The sequence below is a fragment of the Pygoscelis adeliae genome, unplaced genomic scaffold (genome assembly GCF_000699105.1).
Source record: "Pygoscelis adeliae isolate BGI_AS28 unplaced genomic scaffold, ASM69910v1 Scaffold867, whole genome shotgun sequence".
NCBI classification, from domain to species: Eukaryota; Metazoa; Chordata; class Aves; order Sphenisciformes; family Spheniscidae; genus Pygoscelis; species Pygoscelis adeliae.
Window position 1 is genome coordinate 41,684 of NW_008825125.1, and position 14,124 is coordinate 55,807.

At 51.8% G+C, this 14,124-nt stretch overlaps 2 protein-coding genes across 2 annotated transcripts in view; one reads left to right on the forward strand and one right to left on the reverse strand.

Annotated features, from left to right (window-relative positions):
- Nucleotides 1-1,487, forward strand: part of LOC103920520 (neuronal acetylcholine receptor subunit beta-2-like) — a 3,962-nt gene extending 2,475 nt beyond the window's left edge. The window contains exon 2 of the mRNA XM_009328267.1: nt 1,427-1,487. Within this exon, the coding sequence (XP_009326542.1) occupies nt 1,427-1,487 (61 nt within the window). The remainder of the gene's footprint in view (nt 1-1,426) is intronic.
- On the reverse strand, nt 1,401-14,003 carry ADAR (adenosine deaminase, RNA-specific). The gene is given in 15 exon segments (XM_009328262.1): nt 1,401-2,135; nt 2,448-2,575; nt 3,182-3,294; nt 3,772-3,954; nt 4,446-4,579; nt 4,690-4,818; nt 6,258-6,351; nt 6,943-7,112; nt 8,098-8,274; nt 8,525-8,742; nt 8,934-9,075; nt 9,480-9,637; nt 9,720-9,906; nt 11,200-12,747; nt 13,981-14,003. Coding segments are annotated over 14 exon segments (3,522 nt in total). The 5' UTR covers nt 12,648-12,747; nt 13,981-14,003; the 3' UTR covers nt 1,401-1,894.
- Nucleotides 14,004-14,124: the final 121 nt, after the last annotated feature.

Below are 14,124 nucleotides of genomic sequence, written 5' to 3' on the forward strand. Positions count from 1 at the left end.
CCCTCGCAGGCAGGAATTGGCCTCATCGGGGAGAATTGAAGCGGAGCATTTGCTATAAATACCACTAATCCTCCAGGCTGGGGGGGAGCGCGGCACAGGCCGGGGGGGGCCCACGGCACACAGTGCCGGGGGGGAAGCCGCACGCCAGAAATTAATTGAAATCCCAGCACTTCACCCAGCCAGAGAAATCCCGGGCTGCTCCAGCTGATGCTCCCGGACCCCCTCCTCTCAGGGGTGCACCCCAATACTTAAGTGTTAAGAGCTTTGCCCCTAAAGCAGCATCCTGCCGGCCCCGTGCCAGGGGCTTGTCCCACCTCTGCATCCCCTCTGCTGTTGGCTGCAGCCCTGGGCAAGTGCAGGACCGGGGGGGCCCGCTGCGGCCTGGCAGGGAGCAGAGACCCACGAGTCCCGGGAGAGCAGGAGGGCGCAGGGAGCACGGCAGGAACCCCTATAGCCCCAGGCACAGCACCCCGAGCAGTCGGCAGAGGGAGGAGCCCCCAGCTCTGTCCTCGTGCCGTCGCTGCCAGGAGGGCCCTGCTCCGCGCGCAGGGGAGAGCGGGATGCCGAGGCTGTTGCCACCCTTCACGGCTCTGCGCTGCAGTCAGCATCCGAGCACCGTCCAGCAGCTGTGGGCAGGGTGAGCCCACGACAGCCAGCCCTTCAGCAAGCATTTAACCTGCTTGGCCACAGCAGGTCCGCCCACCGGCATCCTTTCCTGCTGCGCAGGGAAAGATGCACAAGCCGGAGGCGCAGCCAGAGCCGGGGCCTTGCTCCCCACAGCGTTGGGACTTCTCTTCGGTTTGGGCTCCGCTTCCACGCTAACTGCTCCGTGGTCCCTTTGTCTGATCTCACTGGTGTCCACTGTCCCGTCCCAGGCAAAAGCCAGCACAAGCTGTGCATCGGGAAAGGGGCTGCTCTACAACATCTAATAAACTTGCCGTCGGATGGGAACAGCGTCCTTACTTCTCACCTTCTACAAGCGTGTCTGGCGCGTGGTTGAGCTCAGACATAAGCAGACAGGCAACGTGGCCTGCAGCCACCACCAGCCTCTGCAGAGACCTTCCAAGACTGGAGAGGAGATACCCCCTAGAGAGACAGAGGTGGGGGGAAGGAGGCAGGAGAACCCTGCCCCGTCACTTCAGGGTACACTCAAGCCCTCTGAGGGCTCAATTCTGCCCGATGAGCCCCTGCTTAAGGCAAGGGGCTTAATTCACAACTGTCACAGTTGTGCACAAGATCCTTCCATCATTTAACAAACAGGAACTTACCGCCGCTCTTCTCCAAACCCCACCCAGCTCTACCCAGGGCCCCTCTTTCACCCTGCAGGAATTCACACACCCGCGGCACGGAGCCCGCTGTAATACAGAAATTTTCTTTTTTATTATTAACGCGGAATGTTATGCTGGTCCTGCCGGCTGTCTTGCAGAGATCAGTCCCGTGTCCCAGCTCAGACGGGCTGCCAGCCACCTTCCGACAGAGACACATAAAACCAGCCAGCTGTTTGTTTGTTTTTTTTTTTTTTTTCCTCTCAAAAGAGAAAAATTTGCCTCAAAACCTGCCAGAGGGATCTGTAGTGCAGAGTCCAAAGGTTTCGAGCTCGCAGTCCGAGAATCCCTCTGGCTTCTTGTGCCTTCTTTTAAAAAAAGGAGACGAAAACGTAAAAGCAAACAGGGACTGAGCCCGCCCTAGCTTCAAAAAAAGACAGTAATTTTCATGCACGTTTTAAAAAGAGAAAGGGCAGGGTCTCAGAGTAACAAGAGCAGAGAGAGAAGGCGGCCAGGCCTACAGGGGAAACTGCTGCACGCTCCCGATTCCACTTCAAAAAGAAGGTGGTGAAAGAAGGACCCATGCACACACCTGTGCACTCACCCCCCCCCACACACAGGGTGTCTCATTATGCATCAGGAAAAGAGAAATTATCTTCCTCTTGGGGTTTGCGGATCCAGCTGCCGTAGCCCATCTCTTCCAGCATGCTGAAGAAGCACTGCTTGGCTTCTTGGTACGGCGTGGCTGCCTCCTTAGCATCTGAGTACACCGAGAGGTTCTGCAGGTCTTTGCAGTTGTTCTTGGCACATAACTGCTGGAACAGGGCGAACATTTTCCTCTTGGACACACGAGAGACCTCCAGCTTCGGTCTGAGAAGGGAGACAAAGGCAGCAATGAAGGACATGACACTCAGAAGAGCAGAGAGGAGCAGGGGGCACAGGGAAAAACCCACAATGGGATGCCTGCGAGATCTCTTGGCTCAGTGAGGCTCTGCTGTAGGGTCTGGGCTGGGCAGTATGTTGTTTTGCTTCAAGAGCATTCGCTTACGTCAGTTTGAAATTTCCTCTCACCAACCCTCCCCACGCGTAAGGTGCTGTAACAGCGCAGAGTGTACTCACGACTTCAGAGCTGCCCCCCTTTTCCCCAAACAGAAAAGCAGCGTCAGGAAAGGCTCTTCTTACCCATCTACTTTCCCTTTTGTGCCATCCAAGACTTCAACTTCGCTTTCGTCAGCAAGACACCAATTCACCGAAGACTCCTTTGTCTTGCCCGTCTGCCTTGCGGAGTCGTACACGCTGACTCGCCCAACCTGCGTAAGAGGTAAGAGGGTTTCGTAACACCGGTCCTGCTGCGCAAGCTGGCTGGTGAGGGGAGCCTCTTGCCAGGGGACTGGGCACACGGCACTCACCACCCCACGCTCGCCTGCGGCGGAGGCTAGTGTTTACTTTCCACCCTAAATGCTTGGTGCTTTGCGTGTTAAAACACTCAAGGTGCCTCACTGCTGCTGCTGTTCCTTTTGAGAGGCAGTCACACTACGTCTGATCTTATCTGGGACACGTGAAACCCAAAGAGTTTCCGTCCCCTGGATGCAGGGGTTCAGCTCATCCCAAACTCCTGAGAGCAGGAGTTCTTACTCCTGAGTAAGGAGTTCTTACTCCTTACTCTTAAGCACCAGCTTCTTACTACGCTGAAGGCTACCGGGGCGACCTTGGTCTCCTTTTTCCCAGACCAAGTCACTGCCAGTAACCCCCCGACACTGTGGGATGACCCAAAGGGGGCAGGTTTCTGGCCATCAGCCTCCTGACCCTGGTTGGAGAGCTTCTGCCAAGTGACCGCCCTGCAGAGTGAGGCCCAAACCCAAGGGTGGAGGTGGAAGGGGGGACGGAAAGACAAAGAGGCGCCAAGGCCGCAGTACCTCAGGATGGTTAATGTGATACGGAGCCTGGAGCTTTTCCTGCAGCACATTCCCATCTCTTGCCACGCGGCAGCAGATTGCGCGTGTTAAATGACCCTGACTGTACAAGTAACCTGTGAAGGCAGACATGAAGGCATTAGGAAACAGGAACAGCACAGGTGATGGACGGGCCAAACCCTGAGAACCACAGCGGTTCTGACAAGCTCTAGAAAGCTCGCGGCCATGTGGATCAGCAACAGCTACGTGTACCCTAGATGTGTAAGATGAAGGTTTACAGGCACTAACATTTCTCACTGAAGACACAAACAGGCAATTTTTGTCTCACCCTCCTAGATCACATGTGCCTTCTAAAAACCAAGAACCTTGGAGAAAAACCCACTCCACCCACAGCGTAAAATCCACAAACTCCCTTTTCACTTCCAAACAGCACAGCTCTGCCGAGAATGACGTTTCAGTCTGTTACTCCCACAGGCTCCACAAACGAGCTTTTCCATCGCTTGGGGAAGGGAGGTTACTTGTCGCTGCAGCCCAGTTCTAAGGAGCGGGGCAGCGCATCTGTCCCAACCCAGACAGGACGGAAGGTCTCATACCGAGTGTAACAGAGCTGAGATAAACCGGTTCTATGAAGTGTGACAGCAATGCCCCTTGCAAGCCAAGTATATTCCAGCGTAAGATTTTGTCGCTGCAGGACATGGTTCGCAACCGCTCCCCGTGCTGGATGCCATCCCACGTGGGCACAATGTCACTCGACTCCACAGGAATGGTACCTTCCCCTGCACAAGAGAAGAAGAAATCTGTAAAGAGTCAGATATTCAATAAATCAAAACCCCATCAGCAACTGCACAAGAAACTATCTTCTATGCACAGGCATGGAGTGACCTCTGGAGTCAGCCTGTCTCCAGGTTCGGGGAACATTTTAGTATCACATGAAAAAGGGAACTCAGTACTGATTACAGATGAGTCATTTTTCACATGGCTGAAGCAGAATGAAATAGTGCTTGACGGGGAGGTCAGAGACATCAAAGCTTTGCAGCAAACTTCAGCTGTCCTCTTGCTAGTGTGGCAGTCCAACAGACAGAGTGCGGAAGGAGAAGGGACTCCCTTTAACGCCCCCATCCCCTTTACCCACCCCCCTTTTGTTCCTGAATGCTTCAAATCCCACAACAGCACCACACAGAGAGGGGTAAGGAAACTCTGGAGCTCCAGAAAGGCTTAGAGGAGCGGACTGGAGCCACCCCACCGTGCAGGGAGCGAACACACTCACCGTTCTCCACCTTGGTCCGCAGCTTGCCTTGCTTGGGGTTCTCAAAGAGAGGCTGATGCTGGGCTTGCCCCACCACGCTCGCCTGATCGCTGCAGGATTTATCGAAGAGCGCCCCGTCTCCACAAGGTGCTGTGCTAGAAAACAAACACTCCCCAGGTTAGCACTGACTCTCAGGAAACAGCCAGGGCCCGGGGTGCGATAGTGCTGCCGACACCGGTCACTCCCTGCACAACGCCGCACAAACCTGACATAGAGGTGAAAGGTAACGCTGCTCTTAATTTTGAGTCTCTTCCCTCCCGCTGGCTCAAAAATGCTCTCTTCTGCAGAGGAGGGATTAGATGGGTCATACTTCATCAACTCACTGTAGAGAAACCTGAAAATAAAACACCATGTCAAAAGACTGCTTTGCTCCTCAGACAAGGAGCACTTCAATCCATCCACTGCCTGTACCCAGGACGGGCAGGGTCCCAAGCTCTGCCTCTGTCGCACCAAGTCACCCGCTCCTGGTCCTGCCGCGTGGGAGAGCGAAGACCAGGAGCGTGGCTGAGAATACGTGGAAGCCAACAAATAGCGTTTGATGCTACAGAAAAGGCATGAAATAAAGCAGAGTTCCTACCACGCAGCGGACAGGCAACAGAAAATAAGCATTCTGTCGGGTGAGCAGAGGGGAGCACCGGCAGGAGAGAGAAAGGAGCCTGGCTGGCTGCTGCTTGCATGCATCTGATCCAAGTGCGAAGAAGACTTCAAGGTTGTTAGCCTAGCACCTTTAGTCAGCACCAAGTTTGCATTAAGAGCAAACAGCCCCACGGGCAGCTGAATGCAAGTGATATTATTAGCACAACCCCACGATCTGTTTACAATGACTGGGTCTTTTATGGCTGCTTCTGTCCGGGGACAGGGAGAAACCTTGAGGTCTCCAGCACAGCGTCAAGGACTAAAGAAAAACTGCAGCTTCACAGAGACTCCTCAAGCAGAGCCTGTGCAGGGACTTATTTTGCAAGGAGAGGTGGAGCCCACTGTTCTCATCTCTGACAGGCTCCGCTGTGCCAGAGCAGCCACGGCTGTCGAGATTAACAGCCGAGACAGACAGTAAGCAAGAGCGCAATCCTCTGACTTTACAGCTTGCCGGGGACCCCCCCTCAACACTTTCCAGTGCCGAGGAATGCACAGAGTATAGCGGCAGCAGGCAAAGGCTTTAAGAAAGCAGCTGGCTTTGCTGTTCATAACTGGAAGGGCAGACATTAACAAGGCTAGTCCAACTTAATCTCACTTTAGTTTTTTTTAAAAAAAAAAAGCACCACACTGCGTGTTTACAAAGAGAAGAGAACAACTGTGCAGTTTAGTTGGGAAAACCCTTTCCAATCAATGGAAAAGGATTTCTGACTTATCAATGCAAACACATTCGATATGTTTTCCTGAAGCCTTCGACACCCAGACCCAGAAAAGCCACACGGGGACCCGGCCTGCAGATTCCCCAGCACCTTGGCTCAGAGCTGTGCTCAGACTGAAACAGCGCGTTGCGTGTTGGCCAAGCAGCCTCTGCAGGATGCTTTATTTTAAGTACATCAGATGCAGCCCTTGGGCTCTTGGCAAGTTTCCAGTTCGGTACTAATTTGGGCACCATTCAGGCATGGCCCTTTCTTATCAGAAATAACTTCCCTCTATTTAACAACACATGGGTAAACAGTAGCGTTAGAGGATCACAGCCTTTCTCAACGCTGCAAGGAACCATCACAGCTACACCCCTCTAGAATGGGTCAGCACCTCTTGGCAGGCCCCTTTCCTTCTCCTTCAGGTTTCCCCTTGTCTCACCTCACAAAGCCTCTTCGAGAAATGATTTCTGCATGACAGTCATTCACTGTCTCCCCCTTCAAGCTCAGCTCTTCTCCTTTCACACAACGATTACCTGAAATAAATAAAAAGGCAAGTGTCAAAGTCAACACACAGCTTCACGGAAAGAGGGAGGGTTTCATCTTGCTTCAAGTTTTACCTCTTTGGGTTCCTGAGCAGCAACAGCACCCTATTAAATCATTATCCTGATCCAAGCAGTTAGGAAAATAAAGGGACAAAGAGCACACACTACTTTAGGGACAGCAGAGACTTAAACTGCCTCAGGTTTAGGGGCAGTGTCCCTTCCTGAGTGCTTTTCAGCCCACCACTCTGGGTGGAAGCGTGGCAGCTAACTAGGAAGGGAGCTAAGGTGCACGCAGCTGAGAGAAGCTGGGGGATCTTGTGCCGTACGATGCGAGGAATCCATGCTCTGATGCACAGGCTAGGGAGTAGCAATGCAAGCAAAGATTAAGAGCAATATAGCTGCAGGCACATTTGCTTTGTTCTCTCTCTATAACCAGATCACTTGTGACACCACGCGAGCCCCGGGAACGTTTCTTGCCCTCTCTGAAGAAGCCTACAGCAAGAGTCATTCTCTAGTCGCAGCTGACAGGGAATCTAGCAGGGAAGTGAGAGTTCAGCTTATGCTGGAAGAAGCTGTTCATACCCGTTCCGATGCTGACCACCACTCCCAGGCCCTTGTTTCCTTTCCGCATGATGATGGCAGCCAAGATCTTCCGCCCAAGCAGACTGTGCTGGAGGCGAGCAGTGAGGGTGTTGAAGCGCTGGTGGCTCAGCATCGCCATCTGATCGTGTAGCACTCACAGGGAGCTGGAACTGGGACACAAGACCAGGATTGCTAAGAGATCATGAGCAGGTCACAGAACAAAAAGGCTCAAGAAGTAGCTAACCTGAAGCACAGCTATCCAAGCAGAAGGCAGGAACATGGAAAACACGAGCTACAGGCAGTGCAATTGTGGGTTGAGTGCACGGACAGTATCATGCCAAGGGGTGGGTGAAGGTCTTTTAGGTATTTCTGGGAAAACCCTGTCCAACGCTTTGAGCGCATCATTAAGAGACAGCAGCAAGCTGTCTTCCTGGCAGCAAGCGAAACGGGCTGAGGAATGGCCTCCTGAGATTGCCAGGGGAAACCCTCACCGCAAAGGAACAAAAGCCATCTTGCCTGTTCCCACAGACTCAGCCAAGGAAATCTGTTACTGGCTTTGGAGGAATTCCTTCTCTGGCTGGCTGTGAGGAGACTGCAGTCACTCCCATTGCAGACGGGCACTTGCCTCCTCTAGCACTGCTGACTGACAAATCCTTCCTGATGGCTTTTCTATTTAGAACCACAGTTGATGTGCTCAGCTGTGCAGCCTGGAACATGGCTTTTAAGAGATCACAAAACTCTTAAGTGTGACTTAAAGCCGCACAGGTTTGGGACAGCCATCCTGACACAACCAGAGCTTTGCTCTTATCTGATGCATGAGTTTTTTGAGCTGACACACAATTTTTAACGCAGCATGAAGGAATTTGGAAGGAGGGAAAGAAAAAGTCACAGAACTAAAAATGAGCGTGTTCCTGCTCCACCACAGGAACACATTTCAGTAGTTTGTGGAAGAATCTGATGATAATTTAGTGCTAAAGCAGACGCCAGCAGGAGGGAAGAGTACGTCTGTGCCCTGAGGAAACATCTAACCCACTTCAGGAACACATCAGCTTATTTACACCTTCAGAGAACAATGATCTCACAGCTGATTTTGAAGGCATTTTTCTGCTGGACTGAAAGGCACAGGACAGGCAGGGCTACAAAAGCAGTCCCAGCTTTGGAGGAAGAGGATTTACCTCGGAGATGTTCATCCCTTCCATGCGCTCAATCTTCTCGTTTTCCCCAATCAGGACTCTGAGTGCTGCATCAGCTGCCTCCTGCTTGCCCTGCTTTTTATTGTGTGCAGTTACAGCTGGGAACCAACGGCCTCCAACCTTCGCCTGATAGACAAACCTATAAAGACAGCAGCACACCTCTGAGAAACCAAGAAACCTATGGATTTCAGTCTGGTTTTTAAATTCTCTCAGTGGAGAGAGGAGAGGAGTGGAGGTAACTTATTGTCGTCCGGACATAAGGTTTGGCAGAGGCAGCAGCTCAGCCTGTTGCCATCTCAAACTGCATCAGGAATTTTGCATTCTCTGCCCTTTCTCCAGGACAACAGCAACAATGCAAAATTTCCTCCTGGACAGATGCAGCTACTTACTTGGGGTCATGGGGAGGTCCTGACTGGTCAATGAGTTTGAACTCTGCAGCAAACCCATTGGAGCGGGCGTATTCCAGCAGGCCACTGACAGGATTGACATTAAGGTATTTGATGAGCTCCCCAACACCCTTCGCTTTCGCCACCTTGGATTCATCTGGAGTGGTGATCCATGGTCCACAGCTGTGCATGGACTGGTCACCATGGGGCTTCACGACAGGCTAGAGCAGAGTTAGACAGGAGAAGGCTGTTAAATACTGAGCAGCTGGTATTACTGCAGGCCAAGAGCGCTCAGCAAACCTCTGCTAGAGCCAGCACGTGACCTTGTGGGGTGAAATCCAGTGGAACGTGAAATAAAGGGCGGGGGAACCCAACCCAAAACACTTGGGTCTTATAAAGAAGCTCTTTGTACCTGTTCAGGCAAGACATGGGGTACAGACTCTCCAGAAAGAATCTTCACAGCAACTTCTGCTGCCATTTGCTTTGCTCCCTTCTTGCTGTTTCCTACCACAGCAGGGAAAATTTGGTCACCCATTTTCACACAGTAGCTGAACCTGACAGGACATTATAGCATATGAAAAGTGTTAAGCATAGGTGTCTCGATCTGTTTATTATCCCCTTCTCCCAGTTCAAGTTAAATCCTTCCGGGTTATCTCCAATTTACATCCACCACGATGGCCCTAAATACTCTCAGTAGAGCACTACCAGGTAGGGTACAGGAGTGGAACCTGTTCCTGGTCTGGCAGAAGAAACAGCATCCTTTCTCTGAGAAAGGGCACTGGTTTTGGTCTCTTTCTGGAGGCAGATGTCTTGGAGGAGCCATGCCCAGACTCCTCGGATAAGAGGAGCGCTCAGCTAGGTCAGTGACGAGTCCAGGAACGTGGGTAGCATGCTGAAGAGGAAGGATATTAAAGAAAGGGTTTCTATCCTCCCCAAAGCTGACAACAATATGCCATACCTAGGATCATGAGGTGGGCCTTCCTGAGAGAGCAGCTGGAATTCAATCGTGTTCCCCGATTTTTGTCCGTACTCCATTAACACGCTGATAGGGTGCTTCCCAGGAAGCAGGTTGAGATGGGCCGGCACAGACGACGGCTCTGGCTCTGGGTGCAAAGGCTACAGCAAGAAGATGGAGGAAAAGCAGTTTCAGACTAAACACTGTTTGACCAGCCTCACAAGTAAAGAAAACAAGACTCACCAATTCCGATTCAGAGTTGTCAGAGGGAAACGGCTCTTCACATTTAATTCCACCACGTCTTCCATTCTCCGCTTCACTCATCAGGACCTTCATAGCGTTAGCTGCTGCCTCCTGTTTAGCGAGTTTTTTGCTCCCTGCTTCTGCTGGTGGGAATCGGCGCCCATTAATCACTGCCTGGAACCTAAATCTTTGAAAGAGAAAACCAAAGAGGTAAATCGAGAGGCAAAAGTGTGGTCTTCTCAGAGCAAGCAGGTAAGGCTGCTCTTGGAATTCAAGTGAGAAGGAACAGCTAGCTCCTGGCTGGGAGAGCAAACCCAGGCTGCCATGTGCAGAGGACAAAAATACCAAGGGTGCCCCGACAGCTCTGCATCTGGACCTCGTTTCATCGCGTTTCCAGAGCTGTTCACGGCAGAGGGGCAGCTCCAGATTTTGTTCTGAAGGAACAGGATGAATTGCCTTGTTCCACAGGCACCAGAAACGTGCCATGACTGTATGCAAAGAGCAGTTTGGTTATGTCTCCTGCACAGGGATGAAGAAAGCTTAAAAGCAGCCTGCACTGTTCCATCTGCACCTGGTCATTTGGGGTCACTCTCCCTCCGGCATTTTCCCTGGCTATCCAGTGCATTCACACCATCTCAGAGAGGTGCTGCCTCACGTAAAACCTCTTGCCTTTGATGTTTCTGTCTCTCTCCTCCCTGTGAACTCTAGCAAACACAGCTTCTCTTCTGTCCTCCAGCCCTATACAGAGGAAACCTGCTTCCAGCGAGAATGGGTCAAACCAGACCTGGAGAGGGGCTATGGGGCTGAATCCATTCAGAGCCCTCCTTCCACACAAGAAAAAAAAAAAAGCCTGGGACTCCACCTTTAGAAATCAGGCCAATTTTCCTGTCTAGCGGATCTATTGACATATTCCAGTGTGGCGCATATGGTGCTTTTCACCATGGCGCTGGTGCTCAGGAACAGCCACGATTTAGCAAGGGGAAGCAGGACTCCAGAGACCGACTCCGCAAACTCTAGTGTCATGCTACACGCTCTGCTCACAGAGGCCGCCCCGACCTGCTACACCACAGAAATGTCCAGAGTGGGTTCACCTCGTCTAACCCAAGATATCTGCACTCAAGCACTTTGTTCTGGGCTCCCTTTATACCACTTCCAGGGTGACAGCATCTTGAGAGGTAGCTTAGAAATACCAGTTTCTCCCTATACAATGAAACTGAAAGCCAAGCGATTAAATCAGACAGGACCTAGCTGAAGAGATGAATCCCACCTTTGCCGCTCAGAATGAGGTGCGGGGCTGCCAGAAGTGGGCTACCTGGGGTTAATTTTAGCCTTGTTTTGAGGTTGGTTGGTTTGTTTGTTTCAAGCTGCTGCAAGAAATCAACTAGGCTAATCCTTCTGGACAAAGTTGAGCAGGTAGTTAGTTGAAGTCAGATCATTTTAAGCAAAAAGACAGCTGGGGAAAGGTAGGGAATTTTCTTACCGTGGCTCGTGAGAGGGTCCGCTCTGCTCCAGCATGGCAAACTCACAGTGCTGGTACATGTACTGGGAATATTCGGTAAGGCCACTCACTGGGTTCTTCTCCTGACAAGCCATCAACTTCTCTACAGGCGTACATGGGAAAGCAGTTTCAAACTGGGCGGCGTAACTGGGGGAAGACTGGGAGTTCATGATGGATTCTGACTCATTGGGCTGCTTGTTGATAGTGTTCAGATTATCGGGGATATCATCCGTGGCCCACTTGCCATTTTCGGAGTTATCATAATTACTCAAACTGGAGAATTCGGGCTTAGGGTCCTCAGGCAGGGCTGCTTCCGTGTCACTGCCATCGCTCTGATCAGTTTGCCCCAAAGGCTGCTGTCCGTTTTCTATACTTTCTTCTTCCGATGTCGTCACTGCTGGTGAAGCTACGGTCACCTCCTGGGGACATGGAGGAACAGAGCAAGGTGGAAAACCTGACTCAGATATGGGATCCACCATCTGCGTTACTGCGCTGGCCTTCAGCCTCATCTGCATCCGCTCGCGTTTCCTGTCTGTCAGGGACCACTGTGGGGGGCTTGGGTTTTGCTTGCGGACGTCTCCCAGCTTTTCCAGAGCGCTAAGAAAGGCATTAACATCCTTGGCCCTCGAAAACCCAATGTTCTTGGCAAGGTTGAGTGCCGTTGTTTTTGCCACGCTGAACAAATAGTTGCAGATCTTGTCCTTCGTCTCAGCCATCATGGGATCGGCGTCTCCTGAGCCAACCGCGCTCCTCTCCCCTCCTCTGCTCTCACAGGCTGGATTTGTGTGACCACCGCTGTGGTCAGTGGGGCTTCTTTCTCTCCCTACGCTTGGGCTGGCAATCCTCCACAGCGGCGGCGTCTCTCCACCTTTGTGCAACTTGCCCTCTCGGAAGAGTTTATACAAAATACGGTTGACCTCCTTCTTTTGAGTTTTAAGTTTACGTGCAAGATCATGGACTGTACAGGTCTTCCCCTCCCCAAGCTGCCTGAAAATCGTCAGAATTTCTTGTTCACAGTCTTGTCCAGCAAGAGACAGCCTCTGGAAATTCAGCCTGATGGCGTCAGAGTCTCTCTCCGAGTCCTCCTGATGATGGTACTGAGGACAATACCGTGGCGAAGTTTCTACCCACGGACGCTTGCTGGAGAACCTATGCCATCCTGCTCTGCTGCAGTTGGGTTGCCATCTCTCTGCAGGAGCCGGTGCCGCAGCTCGCACCCCTCTGATGCGTGATTCGTGGGATGACCCCTGTCCCTGAAGCAAACAGACTTCAGTGTCCCACTCTGTTAGGAACTGCTGGTGTAAAAATGTCTCCCGATTAGTTTCTTGTGGGGTATGAGGGCGGTTAAAAAAGCCTTGATTAGTGCTGGGGCAGTTACGTCTTGACCAGGTAAGATACGAGCCTCTGCCTCGACCAGTGCCTCTGTTCATAGCGCACTGCTGGGACACACGTGTGAATCAGGTCGCTTGCACACCAGGAGAAGGGGAGCTGCGATTCACTCTGCACTCTCCCGTCCTGAACAGGTACGTGCTAGGAGGAAAAACACAGGAATTCAGAATCTATTTACACAACTATAGGATTCCAGAAATACAGTTTAAACTGCTTCCCTGCTACTGAGGCATTTCAAGCATCTCCACCTCACCAAGCTTTCCTGTTTTCTACTGAGTCTAAATTATTCACGTAAACACAAATAGCAGACTCTGTGTCTGCCCAGCACAGAACCCAGCAGTCAGGAATCGCAGGCGAAGTAAACCACAAGAAACAGCTTTAATAAGCGGGGCCCTCTGTTCCCGTTGAGACTGAACTTCAAGCCGGCTGCACAGGGGTGGTTTGTCTTTTCGTGACGCCTTTTGTCGAAGGCTCACCCTGCGCTTCCGAAACACAAGCGAGTTTCACTCCTCTGCCCTGAGGGCGAGGAGAATCTCAGGCCTGCTTTGCCATCAGAGAAACGGGGGCACAAGGAGGTGAAGCAGCTCGCGTGGTCACACAGGATAGAGCTGCAACAGGCTTGCAAGAGTTTTCAGACTCATGGCCAAAAAAAAATCTGAAACCCCAAATGCCCTTTGCTTCCTGGACATTATGCGACCTGTAGAGGTAAACCGTCACACCACAGGGGAAGTAAAGCGATAACACGCAGAGAAATTGGATAGGTGTGCAGCTGGCAATGGTATGAAAAGTTTTTTGGGACCGTAGCCCAAATTTCACTCATATCACAGACAGTTGTGCCACCCCCCTTGGGTACAAGATGTAAGTCTAAGCTTTTAATCCGCTTTTTAAAAATAAGTAACCCAGCGCAGGATATATTCCCGTTCTTTGACAACGGCCAGTTGTGAAACTGAGTGGATAAAAACATGCAACTGATACCTGCTGCCAGGTCCCCGTCCTGCCTTCCCTCCTGGTGACCTCTTTAAGCCACCTACCTTCATAAAGATAGTTTTTCCGATGCAAGCCTTACCTTCACGAAGCTCCCTATCCTCATCAAACACACCTCAAGGCCAGCTTAAATTTTGCTTTCATTAACAGCCTCCAATTCCACCCAGCTGCCACCACCATGACTTATTTCACCAACTCCCATAAACACAGGCTCCACATGCGGCGCTGGGGAGGCTCAGTGCAGCAAGGGGGGTTTCCCCCCTTTCCCAGCTCCAGGGGGAGCCCACTGCCCCCCTACTTAGCGAGCTCGTTTTAAAGGCGACCCCTGCGCCAAAGGCAGGACAGAAATCCTGGCAGGGAGGAAGAGGGTTTTTTAAAAAATGCCCTTACCTCGGCCCGTCTGCACGCCAAATCACCTTATTTCGTGAGAAAATAAACGGAGAAAAGAAACCCCGACCCGCAAAACACCTCCCGGGGAGACGGCGCCGGGCCCGCTGCGGGCAACCGGTCACCCCGGCAAGATGGCTGCGAGCT